Here is a 26,644-nt window from a genome sequence, read left to right as displayed (position 1 = left end):
TTCCAGCCTGCACCACCTTTTGTCATCCTGGGTGGGTGGCAAAACCTCGTTTAGTGCCAGGGGTGCTGGGAGGTGGGATGGGGATCACCGCACGCACCTGAGCCATGTTCTCCCCCCGCTCTGGGTAGGGCAGTCGGGGCACAGCCCCACGGGGACGAGGAGCCAGAGCTATCCAAAACCCACGCCCCGTGCTCATGCTGCTCCTCCTGGTCCTGTCAACGCTCGTTGAATCAGATGATGAACGAGGTTGGTGAGGAAAAGGGATGGATGTCGTGCAAAGGCCCAGCATGTGCTGCGTAGCTGGTGATACCACTCAGCCTCTGGGCTTTTTGCTTCATCCCAGATGTCCTAAGGTCCCCTCACCCCTGTGCCCAGGCACAAATGCTTGCCTGGGACGGAGGATCCTGTGGGGCCTGGGAGTCGAGGAGCAACCTGGGCAACCTGCTGCAGGGAACCTGCATTGGCAGGGGGGCTGGACCCAATGATCTCTCGAGGTCCCTTCCAACCCCACAGTTCTGTGATTCTGTGATGATGGTGGGAGCAGGTTATGATCTTGTAAAGCTTCCTCTAGGGCCGAGCTGCAGGAGCAGCTCATGGGCACCAGGCCTCCAGCCCCAGGGCTCTGTGGCTGCTGGTGAGGAAGAGGAGCCCAGCGCTGCTGTGGGGACATGGCCAGGCTGTGAGACCCCCAGAGGGGTCTCAGTGTCTGCTGGATCCATCCTGGCAGGGCAGATAAGGCTGGGTGTGGGTAAGGATGAGGCTTTTTTAACCCCTGGGCCTCCCTCCCGCAAGGTGTCCCGCAGACAATGGGGTTTGTGTGACTGCAGAGACTGAGTCATTAGTGCTGACAGTAGCAATGGCTGTTAAATGTCTGCATCTGTGTCTTCTCTGTGTGGCTACTGCATTCCCGGGAGCAGCAGGAGGGCCCCTGCTCGCTGGCATTTAGCATCTGCATTGTCTCTGCTCGGCAGCCTGCCCTCGGCTGAACTCAGACCACCTACAAACCCCAGCTCCTCTCGGGGCAGGCGCTGCCAGCCGGGGCTGCATTCCCTGGTGCTGCTGGGGCAGCTTTCTGGGGTCCCCCAGTGGGGTTATCGGGTTTCTGCTGACCTCTGGGGCAGCCAAAGTCAGGAAACGGAGTGGCCGGGACGCATGTGCAGTGAAAGCCCGGGTCAGTGGCAGCCAGGCCTAGCGTGATCCCTTCTCGCAGCCAGCCTAACCTACATCTTCAACAGAGTCCCAAGCCTGGAAGATCACAAAATCGGAATTCTTTGTGGAGCCCCAGCCCCTCTCAGTCCTCCTAGGGGCTGGGGCCGGGCTGTTTCCCTCCTGTAAGGTGGATGGGGCAGGCAGCACGCTCTGCCTGGCAGCGTTACTGCATGTGGACGGGCTGATGGTCGGCTGGGTGGCTAGAAAGGAAGACACGTGCTTGGGAGATTTGCAAGACCTAGAGCTGGGCTTGACCCCTCTTTGAAGGGGGGTTCATGCTGGTTTTAAGTGTTCTGGCAGTGCCTGTGATGGCTGATAGCTTCCAAACCAGGAGAAGCAGGGTTGAGCTCACAGGCCCTGCTGCCATCTCTGAAGGAGCCCCTTGCAGACACTCTTCAGCCTCTTGCGTGGGGCTGAAGAGCTGGCTGCGTTCGTGCTTCGATGCTGGGGAAGGAGCACAAATGATCATCGAGCAGGACAGGAGGCAGGGTCCTCGTCCCTTGCACCTTCCTGCCCGCTCCTCCCCGGGGTGACGTCCAACCTAGGGTGGTCCCAGAGCTGGTCCCAGTTTGCTTTGGATGCCTGAGGCTCGAGCTCCAGTTCTCCATTAGAGCTGGGGTTTTTGTCCTCCCTCCAGTACCAGAGGGACGCAGAGGGAGCTTGCTGTGGGGCTCCTGGGTTGCGGTGTGACCTTTCCCTTGCCAGAGCTATGTAATTTCTCTGGGCTTGGGCCTACCCCTTCTTGCCTTGTTCGCCCCCAGGAGATCAGATGTGCTCTGGAGGGTGAAGATGCTGGACGTTGCCCCTGTTTGTAGGTCTCTCAATCTGTCTGGACCCTATTTTCCAGGCCAAGGGGTTGAACAACCGAGTACCTGTCTCCACCTGGTTTCTCACCGTGCTGGGCCTGCCAGCACAGACCGCTCCTGCAGCACGGGGTGGCCTTGGGGGCTTGGGGCTTTGGGCAGGATGCGGGCAGTTCCCATCCCAGCCCAGTCGTTGCTTCTCCTCGCTCCCTATCAATCACTCTCCCTCTTGGAGTTTAAGTGGATCCCTGAGTGAAGTATCCAAAATATCCTGTAGCCGCCGGCTCACAATGCAGCGTGCTGTTACCGCGCCAGCGGGTCGGCCGGGGGGGGATTGGGTTTCAGTTTGTTCCGCTGGCCACCGGCCAGGCAAAGCAAAACTCGGTGCTGCAGGGAAAGGCCACTGGGTTTGCTCAGCCCCTCTTAGCTCTTGCTGGCAAAAATATTATAATAAGGCTCCAGTAAAGCACGGGAGGCAGAGAGGAGCCTTTCAACTGCTGGAAGGATAAATAGATCTGCAGCGAGGGCTCCGTGGGGCGGGGGACAGACGGGTTTCTCATTAACTGCCCCTCCTGCGTGGGGATGTGGTGGCTGCACCTGAGGCCGGGCTGGAAACGCCGTTCCACGAGCACGTGTGCCCGTGCAGAGCTGTTGGATGTTTTGCTGGGCTCCAGCACGGAGTCTCGCTCAGCGCCAGGGTCTTCCCTCCCTTCAGTGTCACTCCAGCGTGGATTAATCTGATGAGGTGCATTTGCTGGGCTTTCAGGCCCTCCTCTGGTAATGATGCACAGCCTAACCTGTGTCTGCCTTGGCTGACTCGGGGTGACTTTGCTCCATCAGTGAGGTCTGGGTAACTTCTTGCCTGCACATCCAGCCTTGGCCACAATCATTTTAATTCTGGGTCAGCCTAGGAGCTTGTACCTTGCGTTAGTAATGTTGTACCGGGGTTAAAACACTGGCAAGTGCCCTACTCTGAGAGAGGAGCTGACATGCAAAGTGAAAGGTAAAGGGAAAAAGCTGTGGGTGGAAAAATGAGGGTGGAGGCCTCAGCTATCTGTGGGGCTATTTATTTGTCCAGCTGTTTCTTTATCTGGATGAGTTTGGAGCCTGCAAACGTCAAGGATTTGCCAGGACTTCTGAGAAACCCAGGTCCAGATGTTCTAAATTGGTCTGAATTGGCAAAACTCCATGGAAGTTATTTTTCCGGACATGGAGAAGTGTGTCTGCAGCGCGCACAGATCCCCTGCTAATCCCTTGCCCCTCCAGCCTCTCTGCCACTGTCTCCTGGTCCTGTCACTCTCCATCCCCAGCCCTGGGCATCCCATGGTGAAGGGCCCGACCCCAACCAGCACCCACCGTGATCCTTGTCCTCTCCTCCCAGCTCCCAGGTCTCGGTCCTGACCTTCCCAGATGGACCGAGCTGGTGCAGCCGAGACCCCCACGCTCGTTTCACCTGTGGCTGAGCAGCAAGGAGGTGAGGCAGGAACGTAGGAGCCCCTCTCCCAGGTGATTGCTGTGAGCGTGGGGGCCGTGGCGTGGTGGCAGTGATAAATTTCTGCATGCCAAGGACTCGAGCTGGGATCCAGCATGGGGCAGAGGCCACAGACCCCGACGTGCTCCTGTAGCAAGCTGCAGTGCCTCCCCTGGTAGGCTGTGACAGCAACGGGCCCCGGCGCTGGCAGAAAGTTGCTTATTGAAAGCATCTTCAAAGTGAAAAGGACAGGCACTTATCTCCTAACCGTCCCGCGGGGAGCAGTGCGGTTTCTGGTGGGAAGCAGGCCAGAGTTGCGTCTGCTAGTTTCGAGCAGCTGCAGGTTTATTTATAATGCTGTGGGTAGCATGTGAATCTGCAGATAAACACGCGGGAGGGAATAACACAAACAACAATATTGAGAAAATACTGCTCCGACAAGAGCATTTCACGGCGCTGCAGCTATCGCCAGCCACCAGAGATGGGCCAGGGGCCAGACACCCACCCGTGCTGATCCTGGGGGGGTTTGCTCTGCATCGACACTGTTGTTGGTGCAGGGTCGCTCTGTGTAGGGTGCTGGGGGTCCCGGAGTGCCTGGACCTGCTGCGGCACCTTCCTGCAAGCAGCCCCCAGCTCTTGGGTGTCATCTGAGCTGCCAAACCAGGAGGATGGTGTTGGGGAAGTGTCAGCAGCAGCAGCAAGCAAAGCTGCTAAATCTGCTAGCCGAAGCAGGCGACTTCCCCCCTCCGTGCTTTGCAGGGCACTAGGGGTTGTTTTTGGGGCTGCCCATCCAGAAATTGGTCCGTCCATGTAGTCTGCAGGATGCTGGTGCAGGAGCTGGGCCTGCTGGCTGGCTGGAGCAGGGTGTGGGTGTAGGGACAGCCTTTGGGACCAGAAGAGCTGCTGGGTTGCCTTGCCAACACACCGTGGGTCACAACGGGTGCCAGGGGCTGAGCACGCTGTGGGCTGAGCCCCGCCGGGACTGCTGCGTGTGGAGGACTTGCTTCTGGAGGATGGTAGGCTCCTGCTCTTTGGGGCTTATCACGCCTTGTAGAAGTCTTTCACCTGCAGCAGGCCTGTGCACAGCTGACATCTTGGGACCTGAAGGTGAGTCACCGATCTGCTCAGAGATGTCTGTGCTGCCAGCATGAGCATCTCCCAGGTTATCACACCTTGATGGGCCAGGAGGAACCACGGTGGCCTCCTGCCCAGCTCCTGCTCCTGCAGCACGTGCTTGCCCAGATTCTGCCTCACCCGGGATGGGGAAGGACCCAAATGGTACTAGGACTGCATCTCTTGATGATTGGTTTTCAGAGGTGAATGCCTTCCCTGCTAGAACAGAATATTGTTTTCCATCTGCTTTACTGGGCTCAGCTCCCAGGCAAAGCGGTAGCTGCAATTTCCCTCATGGGCTAAGGAGCTCTGCGTGCTGCTGCTTTCTTCCAGTGTAGATCCTTACAGACCACAGTCACCTTCCAAACTCCTCTTTGGTGATCTCCCACAGACCTGCAACGGCAGAATCCCACCTAGCTGAAGGAGAAGTAAGCCCTGGCAGCACCACAGCCTTTTTCTTGAGCAGCTGAGCTGGGCAGCAAGGCCTCATCTCTCCATATTAAACCTTCCTGGTTTATTGATCGTGAGCTCACACTCAGTGCCAGCGTTTTCGGGATGAGATGACAGAGCACGGCTTGGCTGCATCTTCCCAGGGCCTTTTACCCCCCAGAGCAGTTTCTTGCCATGGAGATTTGAAGTGCTTTGAGTCTGGGAGAGAGGCAGAGAGAAGCCACTGCAGATGGGGAACACACTGGGTTATTGGACACTGCTCCTGATTTAGTTGGCTGGAGAGAAAAACTAATGTGCCTAGAAATAAGCAGCTTCTGAAGGATGAGACAGTGAGCTTCCATGGAGGATTGTACAGCCTCTCCGAGCTCAGGTGGAGGGTGTGAGGAGCTTTTGTCCAGGTATACAGGTGAGATAACTTGGTGGCACGCCATTGTTAGTGTGTTTTGAGGTCAGCCAGCAATGGGTGGTGGATCTAGCCCACCACCACCCTTGAAATCCAGCCTGGCTTCACATGCACGCTTGCTGTCAGTGCAGCTAATGAGGTTTGCTCGAATTTGTGGGGACCAGTTATTTGTAATTTTACGGAATTCAGGCAACTACTGCCAAATGCTGACGTGTCAACTGATCCCATAATGCTTTCTGGACATTAGCCAGGGAGACAATTTGCTAGAAGAGATGTGTAAAAAGGGGCACAAAGAGATGTTACAGCTGTGTGCAGCGGGGACCACGATCCTGGGGTCCACCCTAAATGAAGGTTGATAAAGAGAAGCCTCAAAGAAAAGGAGCTGTGTTAGAGTGAAAGAATAAGGGCGCTCGGTTAATCTAGTTATCTTCAGGAAGGCTGAGAGATGATTCATTTGGCACTGGTAAGCAGCACAGGAGGGAAAGGAGGTTTTGGGTAACAGAGTCTTTGTGAAAGTAAAAGGAAATCTAATAACTGGCAGCGTAAGTTCAGACTAGAAGTAATGGAAGATAGATTGTTTTAGGAGAAGATAATTGACCTTTGGAAAAACCTGCTTGAAACCTGCAGTTTTCTACTCCTTGTTAGCTTGTGTTGGACGTGGTGCTTAGGGACGTGGTTTGGGGGTGACGTTGGTGGTAGAGGGATGGTTGGACCAGATAATCTTGGAGATCTTTTCCAACCTTAATGATTTATGAAGATGAATGTCCTTGGGCCAGCTTGGGCAGATGCATGTCCCAGAGGAGATGGGAAACTCTTCGGCTGTGGGTTAGGGGCAAGGGCGAGGGCTTTGGACAATGCTCTGCATTAATGTGCTGGGCACATTTCCACCGCACCAAGTTTTCATAAAAGAAAAGGCTTTTAGAAATGCAAAATATTTCAGAATATTGTTTTTATTTGGGGAATTACTTTTACTGTTTTAGAGCGTATCTTCTCTTACATGAGTCACTGCTATTAATATATTTACTACGCATCATTGTCATTGATAGTTACAATAAATTAACAAATACGGTTTTTTATTTTTATTTTTTTAAGTAATGCAGATTCTAGCTAGCACTGAGTGAAAAATGCTGTTTTCCTTCTAGATCAAAGTGCCACTGGTGTTTTAATGAAAAAGCCAGATACTTTGATAAAATAAACACTATTATTAAACTATGTAAACAAATACCCAGTTTAAAAAGAAATTTCATAAATCTGAATGACAACATTTCTATGCTAGCTATTTTCCAGAACTTTTCTGAGTGGGAAAAGGACTATTTTTGCTTTCCACTTTTGGAATAAAACCAAATTTTGAAATGCTGGTTTCCTGTGAACTGGAAACCGCTGGCTCTAACCAGGAGTAACGAACAACCCACAGCCTGAAAATGATTTACTGCTAGAAGTAGGTGCAAGTAGCATATCTATGCTGAGGCACTTTTTAGCTCACTTTTGGGAAAAGAGAACTTACGTGGACTGCTCAGCAGGCTGAATAACAACCATTTTGCCATTTCTGCATCCAGCTTTGTCTGTTCAGATGATGGATTTGCACAAGGTCGGTCTTTTCTTCCTTTGTGTTCAGTGAAAGTGGAAAAGGTGGAGATGCTTGGTGGGAATCTGTGGCAGGATGCTCGTGGTTTTTGGTGGCCAGGAGCAGCAGCAGGACACGGTTGCAGCCAGAAACTCTCCAACCCTCCTTCTGCTGGGGAACAGGCACCATCTTTTGGGTCTGTAGGCTGGTGACTGGAGATCCCTACTAATAGGGGCTGTCCCGTTGGAGCGCTTTCAGCAAGCAGGCTGTGGCTGTGTGGGTGTACACCTGGCACATAAAGGGCTTTTTCTTCAGAGCCAGAGAACCCTAAAACTTCAGCGTTTCCTTGCCTGCTCCACAGTAATTGGGAGAGCAGGGGAAGGGAAGCTGCAGGCTGTATTTCATGTTTGTGTCTTGATTGTGCATGCAGTGGATGCTTTCCAGCATCCGTGCAAATGTAGTTGGCATCCCGAGCGTGTGCACTCAAATCAAGAGCTGGTTCATGTTCTCCATGCAGAGCAGAGAGAGATGGTTTCTTCCGTGGCCATCACCTGGGGCTTAGCCACAGAAGCACTGGCTGGCCTCTGTCTTGTACAGTCTCTCCTGCAAGCTTTACGCTTTCCCCTGGCTGGGGAACATTCCCACACTTTACCCAAAGTATTGGCAGGGCATAACCCAAGCATCCCTTCTCTTGCCATCAGCCTGGTGTAATTATGCCAGCCAATAGCTAATTAGGATGAAAAAACCATCAGTGCAGGAGATACGACAAGTTTTAGGAAGGACGAGGAGCGTTGTCCAGAAAGTTCCCTGCCTGCGTGGCTTAGGAAGCCACCCTCTGCCTCTGTTCAGTGCTGATCAGCTGTAGCAGCATCTGCCTTACTTCTGCCCAAATTGCCTGGAAAAATGGCTTTAATATTGGTTTAATTTTTATGTATGGCAAGTCCTTGAAGTGCTGTTCCTTCCTGTCGGCTACTGCAAGGCCAAGGATTCTGCCTGCCATGCACAGTGCTGAGAAAAAACATCTCACTTTTGCAAATGGGAATGAAAGGGGATGGAAAGAACCTGTCCGGGCCAGGGCTCCTCCTCAGCCACCACTGCAGAGCTGCTCCCAGGCTGTGATTTTGGATTTTGAGGAGGAAACTCCAGCTGGACACTGCAGGGAATGAGGGAGCCAGGTCCCTGCAGAGCAGGAAGACACAGTGCTCTGGTCCCTGCTGCCTGCTCGCTGCCTGCTCGCTGCCTACCTGAGCACAGGCAGAGTGGGAAAAGCAATGATAGGGCTGGAGCAGGGGGATTGGGGGAGGGTGTGGAGCAAACCCTGGAAGACCTCCTTTCCTCCTCCTGCCCCTTCACCATCCTCAAGCCCCAGATCAACACTGACTCCTTGTTTTTCCTTCCTCCTGCAGAGACGCTGATGGACTCCACAACGGCCACAGCAGAGCTGGGCTGGACGGTGCATCCTCCCTCGGGGGTAAGTCATCCTCCTGCTGTACGGGAGCTGCGTGCCAGGGCTGTGGTCTCCGGGCTGCAGGTGGGGTTGCTCAGTGAAAGGCACCTGCTGAAGTGCTTTGGCACCTATAAAAATATATAAAAAATATAAAAGAGTATAAAAACATGAAGACAATTTTAGTTTCTGGTAGCTTTCTTTCTACTTCCCCAGACTATCCCATGTTCAAGAAGGGCAGTTCTCACCTTACAGCATCAGGCTCACGTGATGTTGGAGGACTTACACTCGCTGTGAAGCTGCCCTGTAGTCAGTTAAAGAGGAGGGAGAAGGAGGAATGAAACGCGAAGGCCACCATCATTTGTCCCCAGAATCTCACGTGTTATCTTATTGCTCATCATCTGCTGCAGGACAGGACCAGGGCATTGGTCTGAGAGGTTGCACACTTAGCAATATGGCCATGGGGTAACGTGGGCCCAGACAAGGCTGTTAAGAACACCCGGCAACTCATGGCAGGACCTTTGCTAGCTTGGTGTTGATTCTCTCCACTTTACTGTCACCAGGAGTCCCCTGGGCCCCATCCCAAGGCCACCCAGGACAAGCTCCTTCAAACCAGAGCTTGGCCAAGGCAGCGTGTCTCTGCACATATGGAAGAGGCCCCGGCCACCTCTGTCTCTCAGAGGGTTTGTGTGGGGCACTGAGATGCTTGGAGCATCCCTCCCCTCTCTGCCCGCGGTGGCTGGGAGCAGCTTGGGGCCGTGGTGCCCGACACCCCCTGGCTGGGGTGAAGGTGAGGCTGGCAAGGGACCCTCGCAGCACCCCGAGCCAAGCTGTGCCCCCTCATGCAGCATTGTGCTCACCCTTGGGTCTGGCAGCTGAAGCTGAATTCCCTTCCCCACGCATGCTGAAGGCTCAGCACCCAGCCCCGGCCAGGGCCAGATGAAGACATTCCTTTGGGCCTCACCCCGGGGCTGACAGCCCTCTCCCGGAGCCAGCTTGGCAGAAGAAAAGAAACGGATGAGAAAAGCCTCTGTGGAGGAGATTAAACCCTGCGAGAGCGGCCTCCTCGGTCTGCCTGGCCGACCCGCGGTGCCGGGGCGTGGGGGGCTTTCGGCACCGGTCCCCCATCACCATGATAAAGCCCCGCACCCGCCTGCCAGCCCGACCGCCCCACCAGCTCCAGCCCGGCCGCCGAGGGGGGATGACGGGCACACAATGGGCAGGAGCAGAGGTCAAGTCTTTTTCTCTCCTCGCCCAGCCTTTCTTGTTTGCGGTTTTTCCATATGTAAAGCACGCCTTGCTTCCAGCTCGCCAGCCCCGCGGTAATGAGGCCTGGGCCTGCTGGAAGCCGTCTCTCCGTATTATTGTGCTGCCTTCTTCTTTTGAGTTCCCGGCATGTTAATTAGAGAGCGAGGAGAAAGGGAGAAGCTTCTAATTAAGCGATGAGGGGCTGATGCACAGGGGTGACTTTCTCTCCCAGCTGGGAGAAGGGAGCTCGGGAGCGGGACGTTGCGGGATCGGCTCGGCCAGCGGTGCCAGCGGCCCCACACAGCCCCTGCTCGCCGTGCTGGGCACCCTGGGCTGGCCCTGGGCATCCTGCTCGGTCCCTCATCCCTTCTGGGAGCCTCTTAGGAAAAAGGCTTTTGGGAAGCCCAGCACGGTGCTGGTGCTGCTGGTGGGGTCACCTCCTGCCCGCATGGATGACACAGCTTCAGCAAGATCGGGTGCAACTGGGGTCACCTGGAAGAAGCCCCTGATTGATGCTCTGTTTAGTATTTTATTTCTGATTATTAGTAGGCTAAAAGTAGCTTTTTTAATTATTATTATTATTTTTTTCCCTTGCTGTGGAGCTCCTGTGCTGTTCGTAGCTCTCCCTTTGCCCTGCCTCCACCATCCACCGTGAGCCTCAGGCTGCAGAGACTCCTTCCACCACCTGCTCCTCCTGCCTCGCGTGCTGAGCTCTTCAGGCTGTGTCCTGAGCCCTCCCTGGGGCCATGCAGGAAGGGATGAGGGACAGGTCAGGTGCTGGGCATCCCTGTGCCCAGGTACTGTCATCCCTGGTGGCTGACATGCTGGTTTGGAGTGGTCCAGGCAAGGGAGAGCCAAGTCAGAGGCAGGGCAGGGGAAGTAATTGTTTTCTTATGTCTTGCCCTTGGTCCTTTCACCCCAGCAGTGCCCTAAAAAGCAGAGAGAGCCTGCATTTTTCCGCTAGCATGCCAAATTTGTTTCTGGAAAACAAAGCAAAGGCTCCCCCTGCATTTTGAGAGGATGCTCTCCTCCCCTCCCTCCCCACAACGGGAGCAGATTTGCAGCCATGGCCAATCAGCAATGGTTGGAGCTGTTTAGGGATCTTCCCTGACAGCCTTCTGTTCAGCTGTTAGCCTTGATGTGCAAAAAGCAATCTGTCTCTCATCTCGGGAGCCTCTCTCTGCAGTCCTGAGTGCCCTTGTGAAGCTGTTTGCTGGCCACAGGGCGGGGATATGGGGACGGCTCTGCTCCCGCAGGGCTTTTACTGCAGCCCTTGGTGCCGGATCTGAGCACCAGGAGCATCAACTCTGTGCTGCTGTCCTGCCCTGGGTGCTGCAGTGCTGCCAGGGCAGGGCTGTGCCATGCACGGTGAATTTCGGTGGGAAACAGCTCGGTTTCCACCTGAGCAGGTTTACGGACAAGTTCACGGAGAGCTGCTCCAGCTGGCTGGGGTTGTGTCACTCTAGCTGGACCCCAATCCATATGGTGGTTGGGCCCTTGCTCACCCTTGCTGCCATGGAGCCTTGCTAAACCCAGGACAGAAAGGGATTTTCCTCCTCCCTTCTCCTTCCCTGGGTCACCTCTCTGGTGCAATCCGCCCAGGGTGTTCAGCAGCACGGTTTGGTGGGGTCCTCAGTGACAGGAATCCTGCTGGATCCCAGCGGGTAAATCCCATCTCTGACCCGCTCTGAAGTGTCTCCCCGTCCTACAAAGGGTGGAGACAGCAACAAGCCCTGAAGGACTGGACAAAAGGGCAGAGACCTGGACATGGCCAGCCAGGAGTGGGTGCAGGTAAGGGTGGTGGTGTAGCTGCCCTGAGCAGAGCTGGTTGCTGCTGTTAGTCAGCTGGGAGGAGCTGGGCTGACCTTCCCATGGGGAAACCCAAGATTATTTGTGGGGAAAATACACTGACTGTGAGCTGTGTTCCTGGGAAGGGACCACAAGCCGTGGGACATGCCACAGGCCCACTTTCAAGATAGAGGGCACTCTGGTTTGGGGCTGGCCCCTGTGTCACACCAAAAAAAGTTGGTCCTTGTAGGATGAGGGCCACCAGAGGGATCGAGGCCAGCACGTTGTGGATACGTGGCGAGGTCAGGCAGGCTCCCGTAAACCTTCCCACTGGCTGCTGGCCAGTCTCTTCCTGCACATCCTGAACCGTGGGCTTGGTCGAGGAGGCAGGGTGGGATCCCACGGACGGTGAAGCGCTGGAGGGGGCCCTGAGCTGCCCTTTCCATCCCCAGTCCCCGGGGAGGATGCTGAGGGGTTTTGCCAGCCCGCTGGCTGCCTGCACCTTGCGCCGTGCTCCAGCTGCAGCCTGGAGGAGGTTTTGCAGTCACGTTGTGAACTCCTGAGAAAGCAGAGTCTGTCTGCCACGTTTGTAACCGTAGCGGCACCGGGGGGAATACATCTGCTAAAGGCATCGTGTTACTTTGCCGGGAGGCTCTGCAGTTGTGAGGCCTCTGCAGCGCCGCGCAGCCGCTCGGGGGGAGCCCCTGCTAAAGCCATTACCACTGCCGGCGCGCTGCGTGGCCCCACCGTGCCCCGACGCACCCAGGCCACGTGCGGGGACGTTTTACCCAAAATGGTTGGGATTGGGATTGACACCGGCATGGGCACGGTGTGGCACAGCTCGTACGGGGCCAGTGTGCCCGCTCAGCGTGCGAGGGGACTGGGAAGAGGCAAAGCAGGTGGGAGCCCCATTTAATGCCGTGTCTTTCGGTTCCGTGCAGCCCGCTGACTTTCTTTCTGTCCGCAGTGGGAAGAGGTGAGTGGATACGACGAGAACATGAACACAATCCGCACCTACCAGGTGTGCAACGTCTTTGAGTCCAGCCAGAACAACTGGCTCCGGACCAAGTACATCCGGAGGCGAGGAGCACACCGCATCCATGTGGAGATGAAATTTTCCGTCCGGGACTGCAGCAGCATCCCTAACGTCCCAGGCTCCTGTAAGGAGACTTTTAATCTCTACTACTACGAATCAGACTTTGACTCTGCCACCAAGACTTTTCCCAACTGGATGGAAAACCCTTGGATGAAGGTAGATACAATTGCTGCCGACGAGAGCTTCTCGCAGGTGGACTTAGGTGGGCGGGTGATGAAGATCAACACCGAGGTGCGCAGCTTTGGGCCCGTCTCCAAAAACGGTTTCTACCTGGCCTTCCAGGACTACGGAGGCTGCATGTCTTTGATCGCAGTCCGCGTCTTCTACCGCAAGTGTCCCCGTGTGATCCAGAACGGGGCTGTCTTCCAAGAAACTCTTTCAGGAGCGGAGAGCACCTCCCTGGTGGCGGCTCGGGGGACGTGCATCACCAACGCGGAGGAGGTGGATGTGCCCATCAAGCTGTACTGCAACGGGGACGGCGAGTGGCTGGTGCCCATCGGCCGCTGCATGTGCAGGGCAGGCTACGAGTCGGTGGAAAACGGGACCGTCTGCAGAGGTAACTGCTTCTGTTCTTGCTTCAGGTGCTCGTTTTGCTGCCGCGGTGGGCTCTGCTGATGTTGGTGCTTGGGATTTGCAGCCGTGGTCTGCAGGGAGCAGGGTTCATCCGTCCCTTGCAGAGGCTCTGCCTTACCTCTGGGTCCTCTGAGCCTCCAAGTCCAGGGGTGCCATCAAGTCCCTGGTGCCTTTCGTGCTCCCCAGGCCTTGGAGAGATGTGTGTTCAGCTATGGTGCATGTGCCACTGAGCTGTGCCTCTGGTCTGCAGCCCCTTCCCAAAATTTTGGGGCTAGAATGGAAGAGGGAGCAAGAGGAGGTGTTGAGGGTCTGGAGGAGAGGGAGGTTCCTCCCTGGTTGCACAGAAACAGGTACGGGGCCTCGCAGGAGGAACTGGTTGAGTTTCAGTTTATATCCTGTGGCTCAGTGTGGGCTGAAGTGCTCCTGGGGTAAGGGGAGCAGGGCTCCAGGCATCCAAACATCGCGCAGTGTGAAGGACCCAGCTGCCTGCAGCATTCTGCTGGGGAGGTGCATACGGCCTAGGACTGGATGTGTTCATGGGGTGCTGGTGGCCAGGCTCACCTCTGCAGGCTGAACATCGCCAAACCTGGCCCCCGAGCTCCCTCTGTAGCCAGAAGATTCCTGCCTGAAGGTCGATGTCCAAGCAGATTCGGGGAGCATCTGCTTCTCCCGTGGGGCTCAGATGCATCCCACGGTGCAGAGAGCCCCAGGCAGGTGCGATGGGGCTGCTCAGGGCTGGGTGGGAGAGGAAACACCCCACACAGTCCCAGCCACTCAAGCCTGCTGGCAGCTGATCTGTCCCATCTCAGTGATTATCTCTGTAGGGGTAGGGATTGGGGTGATCCGTTCCCCACTTTCTCCACCGCCTTGTCTGCACCTCCTGGGAAGGGGTGCAGGACATCCGCCGTGTCCTTCTAAGTGGAGGGCTCTGCTTTGATGGAAATTGGGTCATGGGCACTGAGGATGGGTGAGGAGAAAGTAGCCAAAATGATGTGCTTAGCAGTGTGCTGGGTGGGTGTGCGCCGAGCTGCTGGAGTTAGGAAGACGGGGAAGTGGGAGAGCTGCAGAAAAGGAGCAAGAAAGCAAAGCAGAGCAAACCGTGGCGTTTGGCAAACCGATTCTTTCTTCCCTGTCCCAGCCAAACATCAAAATCCCATTACAGTTTTGATAGCATCGGCACACTGAGCAGAGCTGGAATTTCTCTGAGATCAATTATAGATACGTCAGCAGGCGGTGCAGAGCCTCAGGTGCTGTGCAGGGAAGGAGCTGCTTCCCCTCCCTGCTTGCTGCAGGAGGGGACGGGTTGCAGCTCCAAGCAAGCATGGGGAAGGTGCTGATAGTGGGGAGATGGCCACGCCAGAGAAGGGGGAGAGTCTCTGGCAGCATTTGGCTGGGCCTGCAGGCTGAATAGTCACAGCAGTCCCTCTGCCATAGGACTAAAGGTGGAGTCTGGGGAGGGCATGAGGAGAAATTCAAAAATCTGGAAGTGATTTAGCAGTAGTTACTGGTTGAGGTCAAAGGTTCAGAAGTGAAGCCCTTCACGGACATCTTCATTTTGCTACGTGGCTTCTCCTAGGAATGCTCACCTGGAGGATAGAGCACCTCCACTGCTGGCCTGCTCGTGTCAAGCTACAGGTCCTGACGTGCTGGGGCATCCTTTAATATCCTTGCTTTAAACCCCTGTCATGGGGGCACTGAGCAGCTATTCCCACCAAGCTAAGAGGAGATCAGGTGCCCTCCAGCTGTAGCAGGGACGGTGCTGGGGACGGGAGCACTGCTGCAATGCGATGTGAGAAGGGAGCCTCAATAATCCCAGCCTCAGGGGGAGGCTGGATGCTTTGCTGTGCCCAAGGGAAGCACTCACAGCAACACAAGAAAGCCAAAATGATTCACGTGAGCTTTTCCATCTCAGCCCTTTTTTTTTTTATTATTATTATTATCATTATTTTTTGCCCAAGCAGCCCCAGCCCTGCGCAACGCTTTGCTCCGATGCAGTTTCGGTTTCTGAGCTTGTGCTGCTCCTTCAAAGCAGCTCCCCAGCCGTGGAGCCAGCACAGCCACGGGGCTGTCCCTCTGAAGGCAGCAGGGTGCCCGGCTCCTCCATCGCAGCATCCCCTCCTGCAGCCTGGTGCAGCAGCCGGGGGCCGAGCTGGAGGGAGCGAGTAGGAGAAAAGCCGGGTCTCTGCTTTGTCTGTGCAGCAGCAGCAGGATTTTGGGAGGTCCGGTACCTCGGCAGCTGTTTCTCCAGCCGGTGCTGGCGTGCGCGTGGCCCCACGCTCCCCACTGTCATTAATCACCTGGTGGCCGGCAGCCTGCCCTCGCCGTGGGGCAGCTGCCTGCGGGGCTGCGAGCGGGGCTGGAGGGGGCCCTGGGGGTCCTGTGGGATCGGAGCATTTCCTACAATTCCCCCACCAGCCCCAGACAGAAAAGCTGGGGTGAGCGGGGGGCAGGAGCGGAGCCGTCCCGCAGAAGTGGTGGGACACAGCCATAGCATTCCTGTCTTCTTCCAGATCCTGGTGAGGCAGTGAGCGGGCTGGGGAGGGGGCTGATGACCCCATCTGGGTCAATAGGGCTGTCCTGCCCTGCTCCACGGGGTGAGGACCCACGGGGCTGCAGCCCTGTGACCCTGCCCTGCTCCCATCACATCCCGGTGCCAGCACCCACAGTGTGAGCCGTCTGGCTTGGGGGGAGCCCGCTGATACATGTGGCCGGCAGGTTTCCTCGTGTTTTCAGGGGCGGGAGGGAATCTGGGCCCTTTTCCAGCAGCAAAACAAAAGCAAATCCGAGCTGGCTTTCGGCGCGAAGTGCTCTCACACGGCTCGGTAGCCCGACCGGGACGTGGCAAGGAGCCTGGGGGATGCGGCCCACTCGTGCTGCCTTTGGGTCTCGGTGGAAAAGGGTGCCCCGAGCAGCTGGCAGCCTGTCCCCATGCAGCTGCAAGGGGCTGGAAGGAGCTGCTCATTTTCTCCGCCAGGCTTTTCATCCGGCCAACGCAGCACAAGCCGGCTCGCAGCAGCAGCAGCAGCAGCAGCAGCAGCGGCGGCGTACACGAGGGATATTTATGGGGGAAGTTCATGCATCTAACAGCTTAAGCTCCTTTAAGCTCGCAGCCCCAGCACAAAAGGATTTGGGGGCAGTTAACAATTCGGCGTGGTTAAGAGATTTTCATTTCGCTGGGCCTTGCTCGCCGATCCCGCAGGGCCCTGCCGGGGCTGCCTGGCCCTGCCGAGCATTGCCCCGGCTCCGTCCCGCGGCGTGGGGCTTGTGCACGCTCCTGCCCTCACCACCCCCTTGCCCATCCCTGCACGTTCAGCCCCGTCCTCCTGCCTCCCTGCTTCACCTTCCCCTGCTCTCCGCCTGCCTTTTTTTTCCTCCATCTCCCTGTTCTTTGTCTGGCGGCCTCCCCCCTCCTCCCCCGCCTGTCCCTCCCAAGCAGCATATTAAGCGCATTTCTGTCTCTGCCTCCCTTATTCATTGGCTCTGCTCTGCAACAGAGGAGGCAGAGCCATTGTGCTCCCTGCTCTCTCTCCTCAGGCTGGACGGCAGCTGAACGCTCCCCGTGACGGTCTCTGCCTGCTCAGGGATGGCAGCCACAGGCTGGTCCTGGCCCTTGAGCCCTGCTGCCATCTCCAGCCTCTCTTCTCCTCCAGCTTCCACTTTCACGTGCCCGGTGAAGTGGGCAGCCTCTTTGTTGCATTCGTGTAGTATTGAGTGTGGGGAGCCAGAGTCTTGCCGTGGTGACGGGGTGGTTTTGGCCTGCAGGAGCTGGAGGTGGTGCTCTCATGCTGTGAGGCGCACGGCATCGCTCCTTAGGGCCACGGGCATTGCCCAGGAGAGGAGCTCAGGGCAATAGTGAGGTGGGGAGACTGGTGATGTGCTGAGGAGAGGAGAAACCTGGTCACTTAGGTGGTCTGTAGAAGATCCAGGTTGCCATCTGCCTTCTCCAGCTCAAGGTTGAGCAGCGGGCTTGGTCCCGCCGTGCTGCGTTGGGTTTTGGTGTGGGGCCAGGCCTGTGCTGATGGTTTGGAGTAGTGTGCTCGGAGGGGCAGTGTCTTCCTGACGTGCCGAGGAAGGGTATGTTCTTGCTGTCTTGTGATCACGTCCCATATGTACGTGATGTTTTGAAGATATGGGGCTATTTATGGCTCCGTGCCTGTTTTGGTTCTGGGCCTCAACTGATAATGCTGGACCCAGCCAATAAATTGCAAGGCCCTAGGGGTAATTAAGTTCTTACAGGAAGCATTCCTGGTTGAGCTAGAGCAGATACAGCCAATTGTGATGTAAATGTTTCCAGAGAAGGAGAATTACCCGTTAAATGCTTCCAGTGGTTGTTCCTGCTTCCCCCCCTTACCCATCCCTCCCCCCTTACCAGTGCCCCCCAGTCCTGACTGTGCCTGGCCCCTGGACCCCAGGTCACGCATTCCCACAACTCTGCCTCCATCCCTCTAAGAGCAATCCTCCACCCCCGAATGCCAGAGAGGATGGCACCTCCCTCCCTGCGACTTCCCTGTCCCTATTACCCCAGGTTTGCTTTAACCCTCGTGGCAATGACTCTGCAGTGGGGTGTTCTGGCAGGATCCTCGTCCTCTGTGGCAGGGAGCAGGGTGCCCTCGGTACTGAAATGCACACTGCTTGCTTGTGCCCAGCTCACCGAGGCACACGTGCATCAGTAACCCACCACCTTCACTACTTACCGCACCGCAACTCCCATGTCATCGGCTAACTTTATTAGGAACACTTTGGGCTTTCTCCTGGGTCATTGATAAAAATGCTAAATAGCCCAGAGCCACGAATCAAATCTGCTGGCTCTAGTAGAAACAGACCTGCTCTCCGCGCATTCCCTGCTTAGATCTCAGACCGTAGCAGTATCAGCTAGCCAAGTTTTAATGCATTGAATATGTCCCACGGTGTCTGCAGACCCTCTAATTTCTGAATCAAAATATCGCATGTTGCCGAGGGAAACGCTCTTCAGAAGTTTGGGTGCGTTGTGCTAACGCTGTTACCTCTCCAACCAATCTTGTAATTGCATCAAAAAACATACAAGGCTAATTTGCCTTAATCTGTTTCCCATATATGTTCATAGATTGGCACTGCTCTCGCTACCTTCCTTTAATCCTTCACCGACCAAATCCCCCAGCTGGCACATCCTTATTTGACTGGTCCTGATGTTGCGGTGGCAGTCCTAAAATAGCCACGAGTGCCTCATTTAACAAATGGCTTTTTCCTACCTCTCTGAAGCATTGCACTATTTCACGGCATGTGGAAAGTGAACATTAGCTGTCAACTGGTTCATCAGCCAACTCTTTAAAAACTCTTAGGTAGATGCTATCCTGACACACTGATTTAACAATGTTTAACTTTAGTAGCTGCTATTTAACATCTTGAGTTACTGCTGGAATGGAAAGTATTTCACCATCATCCTATAAGATGATTACATCACCTGGCTTCTTCACAAGTACAAAACAGGAATTTGTCTGCCTTCTCTACAGGGCTGTTGACAATTTAAATGCTCCCAGCCTGCAGTGGCTCCATGTCATTGTGGATGCTGCTCTTTGGGCTTCTCCCTCTCCTCCCTTTCAGTCTGGGGAGCAGGAACCCAGCCCCTTCCACCTCTTTGATTCCTCTCCCTCCTTCTTGCTGACCCCCCCATGTTGTGAATCCAATTAGGGCTGTGGTGGGGCTCGCAGCTGCTCTGCATTAAATACACCGAGCCTGTTTGGTGCACTGTGGAGCCAGATGAGATGCCAGCCTGTTCTCTGTAAATTCCTGGCTTGTGTTTAGGTTTCTGGAGGTTGGAGCAGAACAAGAGGGTGTGAGACGAGGGGGCTGAGGCTTTTTTTTCCCTGGTGGTCCCAAACTCCAGGAAATGCTGACCTGGCAGGGAGGAACACAGGTGGCCCAGGACAGGGGAAAGACAACGCTGCTGAAGGAAGCAGGTAGGCAACTCACTTGGAATAGGAAAAGCTGCTTCTGAGGGACTAGATTTCACCAGCCAGCAGCACGTAAAGGAAGTCTGAGGGAAGAAGAGGTGGGCAGAGACCTTCCACAAGAGGTCTTACTGCTCAGAGAAGGGGAACAGACTCGGTTTTCCAGCATATGAGCGTGAGCTTTGAAGGTCAGGATTGCTTCAGAGCACTCCTAGCCCTGTTGTGAAGGGGTATGAAAAGCCCCACGCTGAGCCCCAGGGCCAGAAAGTTGGGTGCAGAGGCTGGAGCCCCGGCGTAACACGGGGGCTTCCGTGGCGCTCACATCTGTGCAGATAACAAAACTCCCCCCGTTTTATTTTTACACATGAAGCAGCGTTTTGGATCTAATACCACATTCCTCTTCTTGCTACACCCATGTGAGCTGGGAATAGCTGTGCTCACTCCTCTGGAAGGACCCAGGGGGAGAGCCTGATTTCTTCCTGCTTTCCCTCTCTCGCCCTCATAGACCTCAGATTTTTATTTTATTATTATTTTATTTTTTTTTCTGGGAACAGTGGTAAACATTAATAGGAACTGGAATAAACAGCTGGGATCCCAGCCCAGGCCTCCAGGATTTTAACTCATTACTAGCATAAAGTGAAGGTGTTTTTACTGGTAGCCATTAGGTTTTAGTTTGGATCGAGGTGCTGAGAGATGTGGGAGGCAAGGAGGGCGTTTTCCTGAATTTAGAAGAGTGCTGATTCTTCATTGTATGTAATCTGAGGAAAACTGGAAAAAAAATGCTGCTTTTAAGGATGGTGTTCTTCATTTGAAAATTTTCTGAGTTGGGCCGAAACCAAGGGATTATTTTGAACGTTTAATTTTGGGAAATGCCTTCAGACATTCTCCCTGGAGAGAGCTGCCAATTTAAAGTCAGTGCGATGTCAGATGATCATTCTATAAGATCACGGTTATTTTATTTAATTTTAGCAATGCAAGGTAAAAAACTTACAGAAAAATTAATCTAAAAGCCATGATTAGCTTAATTAGCTCCAGGGAAACACTTTATTGTTCCCCATATGCCTTAGAAACATAGTATATCACTGGAAAGTATGCATAAAAGTCCCCATAAAGGTTAGGAAATGGAATCAAAGCGTTTCACAGCTAACACGATGGCTGTGTTTATGTAGAACAAACAACATGTAATTAGTTTGGGCCAAAGTACACATTTTTGCACGCTGTACTTTTGGAAGGAGACCTGAGGCACGGTGACACCGACCAGCAATATGCAGACCTTGTGTGAGCGGGGGCTATGATTTCAGCACCGTGGGGAGAAGGGGCGCAAAGGACACGGTGCAAATGCCCTCATTTTTCGACATGTAAGGAATGAGTGTCAAAGAAAAGAAGAAGGAAAAAAAAAAAAAAGGCAAGCAAAAAAACATTATAATGTTTGAAAGGTGTTATAAAGAGAACGAACAGGGAGGAAGGGCTGCAGGACCTGGCCACCAGGTGCTGTGGGGCAGGAGCCCAGAGTGCTGCCATGTGCTCTGGGTGAGCTGTGACTGAACTGCAAGCACATTTGCCAGCAGAAGAGTCTCTGAACCAGCACCTCAGACCGCTTCTGTGCTGGAAAGCATCAGCAGAAGTCCTTCCCCAAGCACAGGGAAGCTGCAGTGCCTGCATGGCTTGGGTACTTTTCAAATCCCAGCTTTGTTCCCAATGGTGCCCACGAGAGTATGTGGCGCTGCAGGTCAGCACCCCACAGGCTTTAGCATTGTTCTGTAAGGAGTTTGTGTTTAGGATGCTGTGGAAGATCCCGCATTAAGCAGTGGGAGTCATGGGTCAAACACTCTTCACCCCATTCTGTTTTTCCTGACATCCTGATCTCGGCCATCAGGACTGCACGGGGGCTGGCAGAGTGCTTGTGTCTGCCCCCAGAAATGGGGAAACTGCCCTTAGTATGCAAAAAAAAAAAGGTAATTTATAGTCTTACAATTGGAAAAGGAGGAAAGGGTATCATGTGAGCAGGAAACTGTAAGGCACAAGGTCTTTGAAAGCAGGGTGTGAAGGAGAGAGAACCCTACAGAGACCAGGAGCTGCCAGCTCAGTGCACTGTCCTCCTGCATCCAGAGAGCTTGTCCTTAGAAAGGTACCCGACATGGGACCCTGGTGAACACCACGTGTTCTGCAGGTAGGTGACTCCTGCAAAACCTTTCCATATCTCCGAAACGAGGTCTTCAAAGACAGAGAGCTCTTCCTTGTTTTGGTTGGTTGAAATGACAGCTGCCAAGCTTCAGGTTACCATCATCCTGGGGTCCTTGGCAGTAAATCGGATTTTTGGACTTTGGAGAGTTTACATCTAGCTCCTGGTGTCAAAAAGCCCATGCTCATGGCTCCTGCTGGCCAATGGGGCTCTGACCCTTGCAGCCTTTGCAGGGCAGAAAGCAGCTCTGAAGCTTTGTTTGCACCAAGTTAGTGCAACCCAATTTGTGTTGAAATACGACCAAAACTCCGAGCCGCTGGCAGCACAGCGCTGCATTGCAGGGAGGCGTGAGGCTGCGGGGCAGTGAGGGATGCCCTCACGCTGCACCAGGCCCCACCAGCTGCAGGTGTCCAGGGCTTTATTCAGAAGGACCTGATCCTGTGTCCAAGCACATCTCATTTTTCTGACAGCTGGAATAAATTTTCAGATGACTGCAGTGCTTCGTCTAGGGCCAGAGGTGCAGGGCTGGGGAGGAACACGAGGTGTGCGATACAACCGATGCTGTGAGATGCAACCGATGCTGTGGTCGGAGACAGATTGCTGGTGATTAATTAATGGTGCTGGGGGGTGGCTGGCATCCCCTGGCTGCAGTCACATCCAGCAGAGCCCACTCACCCCTCCAAGGGGTTCTGCAGAGGCAGCCAGGGGTCGGTGGAGGGGTGGGCCTGGAGGGAGCATGCAGGGCAAATCCAGAATGCTCTCTGAGGCAGGGTCTGGTTCTTCATTAGATGGGCACTGATGGTTTTCAGGGATGACAAGCTCACGCTTGCAAAGTCTCTTTTTTTTTTTTTCACTTCGAGGCTATTGTCACATTCAGAGCTCATGGAGACCCTGTGGTCAAGAAGACAGTTTTCAAGTCTGAAACCAAAGCTAGCAATTTCTTTTCAAAACATTGTGATCCCAGAAGCACCGTGGTTGTTACACCCGCAGCTGTGACAGGAGACAGGAGTAGTGAAAATATATGGACACATGATAAAGGCTTTATTCATCTCAAACTATCAAAATGCCCAAACCCTCAAGATTATTGAGAATTAAAGTGCAGCCTAAAGTGGAGCCCATAAAATAGAGTAACATGGATGCTTTTCTCCCAATGGCAGTTCTTCCAGTCTGGATGGCATTTCAAAAGACCGTAGTGACTTCTGAAGAGGCTGTAGAAACAGATAATATTCGTCAAACAGCAAACAGCACCATCTATTAAATGCACTATATCTGCCTTTTTATGGCATCATCTCTCCAGGAGGCTTTCTGCAGAGACATGGAAATGGTCTGTGCAGCAACGCAGGCTTTCAGACACCAGCCAGTGGTTTCCATCACGCTGTTCCACCTCTCTCCCAGTCCTTCATGGGAGAAAATTGTGTCTTTTCTGTCCTGGACTGTGCAGAGCTCACAGATTCAGGCTGTGGGCACGTGCAGTGGCCCAAAGTACCCACAGAAAGAGCCACAGAATGAGCTTTCCTCTGTCCCCTTCTCTCTTCTCCTTCCCTTGTCCCTCCAGTCTTGCGCACAAGTGACCATTCTCCAGACACGTATCACTGTGACCATGATCAAGAGCATTGCTTGGGCACATAACCTGCCTGTTTCTTCTAGTGCTGAAGCGTGCTGTCTTCCAAATGGCTCAGGAGCCTCCGGCACAGAGTTTGGTTTGCAGGGAGGTGCGATGAGGGAGGAGGTTACGCCTCAGGCTGAGCAGCCAGAGAGATGCTGGAGCTGCTCTCTTCTGCCAGCCATCACCCAGAGGATTCCTGGAGCAGAAGGCATGAAGGTTTCCTGTAGGGAAAGCACTAAAGCTTTAGGCCCTTCCTGGTAATACTCTGTGGGGCAAGTAAAATTAATTCTGACCCTGTTGGTGTGTGTGTGCATCCCTAGTTAACAAACCAGAAGCAGAAGATGTGGGGAAAACAGGAACAAGAGAAACACTTGGGGAACGGCTCACACCCGGATAAGCTTCTCGTTCACCTTTACCTGCTGTGCACCCCAATTATGGACTAAAAAATGCCTTCGTTTACCACTGCATCGCCTTTGCAGAGCTACCTGCAGTCCACAGCACGCCCTTCATGGTGCGTGGTGCCTCACCACCCTTCCTCTTGTTCAGAGGAGGTGACTGATGCCCTTGCTGTAATTTTCAGTCACCTTCACCAGCACAGTGGTTATGCCATTACTGTCGCCTCTGTCAGCTCAGACGTTGAGCCGTGCAGTAATGTTAGTGTTTTACTCTCAATTTTACACCCTGGGAGTGGACCTGTGGCATTGACTGAGGAATAAGAGATGCGGTGGCTGTTGTAAGAAAAATATCTCTGGACTTTCTCAAACATGATCTTCCATCTGTGGCTATGTGAATCCCAGCCTTCGGACCTGCAAAAGGTCTGGAAGTGGCACTGGAAGTGGCAGGGCAGGCCACTTTGCCCTCTCTTATTGCTTACAACGTTTCTTCTCATTTCTAAAGAGGATTAGGAGGCTGGAAGAGGAACTTTGTCATGCCACTGCTTAATCACGTTGCCACCATGAGTATGGTTAATTTGCAAATAGAGTGAGAAACCTAAGTGTATGTATCTACAGGATAGCCTATAATTAGAAATGGTCTTTTTTTTTTTTTTTTTTGCTTCTGGAAAGGTTTCTGCTGTCTGGCTCAGATGGAACCGATCCCAGTTTGTTTTTGTTTCTCTTGAATTAGAGCACGGCTGCTCTTTCCAGGATTTCCCAGGCGAAAATATATGCATGAGGACCGCGCATGGTTCTTCGTCGTGGATATGTCAAGCCGAATACACAGGCACTTCACACGCAGTCCGTGCACACTTTGATGACTTTGGGGTTCACTTGGCCCTCCAGACCTTATCAGGAGCCCTGGCAGGGATTTGCCCGTACTGCTCATATGTTCCTATGGAAACCAGAACCAGGATCTCCTGCGCACTGCAGTGCTGGAGGGGCAAAAGCAAACATGGGTGGGAGGGAAGAAACCAGCGGGGTCGTGGGCAACGTGTGCCCTCCCTTGGCACCCTCAGCGGTGTGCTGAAGCGCCCTGAGAGTGGGAGAGAGGGAAGGAGGCAATTTCAATAGCCTGAGCTTGCCTGCAGCATCCCCGCAGCTCAGAGCGGCCAGGAGCAAGGTGGCAGCTCAACAGGCATGCACAGCCGGCAGCTTGTGGGTTTGAGGTCTGCTTAGCCCAAGGTGAGCTAGCAGGGTGCCGGATACAGCACAGCAATAGCACTGCCCACCTGTGTAGCTCGCTAACGAGCAGGTTTAATTACCCTGGGAGGAGCTGTAGTGGTATCCTTGTGCTTGGTCCGTAGCCTCTGCCGCACCGCCCTGCGCATCGCAGCTTCCCCGAGGAGGGGGCTCCTTCAGGCAGCTGCTGGCTCCTGACACAGCCACGGATCTCAGATGTCCTGCACTGTTCAGGAGCTGTGATCCCAGAGATTTCACCCTTTTGTGCCCGGTGGGTTTGTGGCACTGCCCTGGCCGCATGCTGGCACCAGCACATCCACACCCTTTGGTCGGCGTGCCCACGTCCCCGCTGTCCCGCGCCGCATTTCAACCTGCGGGCCCGGTGGTGGCTGCAGCAGTGATGAGTGCTGGAGCTGCTAGCAGGCTGGGAACGTCTTTTGTCAAAGCTTGAGATGCCTCCAACCTCCTTTAATTAAAGACAATTACTGCTTTCAGCCCCTCTTCACAGCTCAGCTGGGTTGTTTGCAAACACACAGCTGCGGGAGGCTTTGTGCCCCTCTCCGAGTCCCGCTTCCCTGGAGACGCGCGGAGGTTTCCTTATTATCGGCATTACGGCTAGAGCAGCTGAAGAGGGGGGGCACCCCAGGCTCCCAGGCATCCAGGGTGTGTGGAGGTGCCTGCAGAAAAGCTTGCACGGCCTCCGCAGGGCAGCTTGGAGCAGCGCTGCCTGTCCACGTCCAGCCTTTCCTGCAAAACCTCCTGCGGGGTAAAGCGGCACACAGCGCCGTGGTTCGCAGCGAGTGGCTTCTGCCAGAGGTGTGAAGAGAAACGAAGGTGAATGACAGACGGTGGAGGCATCGGAGCTGCAGTGAAGGTGGCTTTTGCTCCAGCTTCAGAGACAGGGCTGGTGGGACCAGGGCTGTGAGCGCTGAGTATCTGCTTTTACACAGCGCTCTGCTAAGTTAGCCGCGACTCTGCAGCCTCGTCTCAAGAGGCTGCTTTGCCTCCCTGCAGGAACTGCACCAGGCGGGCCAGATTTGTGCTTTCTTGACTGAACTGTGCTCAGAAAAAAAAAAATCCGAAACCTCCTGCAACCAATAACCCCTGTTTCTGTGCTTGAATAACTCAGAGGCAGCCAAGTGGAGCTTAACCAAACTTTCCAAAACAGTCAGGGCTGGCTCAAGAACAAGCAGCATCCACTGCAGTCCTCGGGGATGCTGTTTCCAAAAATATGAGCCTCAGCACAGTGGCTGTGCGTGAAGCTGTCTCGTAGCCCTGGCTCTCCTATGGCTCTAGCATTGCTCTGCAGAGAAGCATCCAACCCCAGATGCCGCGGCCAAGGCCACGGCTTCTCCGTTTTCAGGTGCTAATGGTCTCCTCTGGGAGGAATCGGAGCAGGAGTTCCTAGCAGGCAGGCCACTGCACGCCTTTGAAGCATTTCGTTGTTAAATCCATCGCTGGGGCCTGAATGGTAAGTGCTCAGCATTCAGGCTCAGGGGAGCCAAGATCCTTTTTGAGCTACTAACAGCCTGACACTGCTCTGTCTTCTCGGATTCATTTTGCAGCTCTGATTCCCTGGTGAGCACTAATCACTGGGCTGAGCATGAAGGGAAACATACCCCACAAATGGGAAGCCCAGAAGCTATTTCCCCTTAAACAGCCTCTCTGTGTACATCTTTGATCTGTTTTGGGGTGGTTTCTTATTCAATAGAAGGCTCTTGAAAGCCAGCAGGAGAAATGGTGCTGAAGAGGTAGAGCAGCCTCCTGGAACAGGTTTAATGCACATGCGGGCCCCGTGCTGTGGATTTAGGATGGATGGGGGGAGATGTATGGAGTCAGACTCCTGTTGTACGTCCAAAGGTCAGGGCTTCAGAGCCAGCCTGGACTTTCTTACACTCCTGTAGCTGCTGCATTCACGTCTGCGAGGTGATGGAGTTGCAGGTTCACAATCCATGGGTCCGTAGTGCTACACCGTGCCGTGGTTCCTCCTGCTGGCATGGGAGACCGTGGCTGTCCTTAGCCCACGGTCTGTGGCTCAGCAGAGCCAGGCACCTCATTTGGCAGCGCCTCTACTTTCTATTCCAGCTGCTAATGTTGTTACCTTGGTTCAAAAAATGATATTTTTGGGGGTAGCAGAGCAGGAGGCCATGC

General features: G+C 54.3%; 1 protein-coding gene across 1 annotated transcript in view; it reads left to right on the top strand.

Annotated features, from left to right (window-relative positions):
* The window catches only part of EPHB2 (EPH receptor B2), a gene marked incomplete at its 5' end in the record, with an annotated part of 117,952 nt that overhangs the window by 31,038 nt on the left and 60,270 nt on the right, over positions 1-26,644 (top strand). The window contains 2 exons of the mRNA XM_084300269.1: positions 8,420-8,484; positions 12,461-13,145. Coding sequence (XP_084156395.1) covers positions 8,420-8,484; positions 12,461-13,145 — 750 coding nt within the window. The remainder of the gene's footprint in view (positions 1-8,419; positions 8,485-12,460; positions 13,146-26,644) is intronic.

The sequence above is a fragment of the Netta rufina genome (assembly GCF_964035555.1).
Source record: "Netta rufina genome assembly, chromosome: 22".
Lineage (NCBI taxonomy): Eukaryota > Metazoa > Chordata > Aves > Anseriformes > Anatidae > Netta > Netta rufina.
The sequence above is the reverse complement of the archived record's forward strand: the minus strand, read 5'-3'. Positions and strand labels throughout refer to the sequence as shown.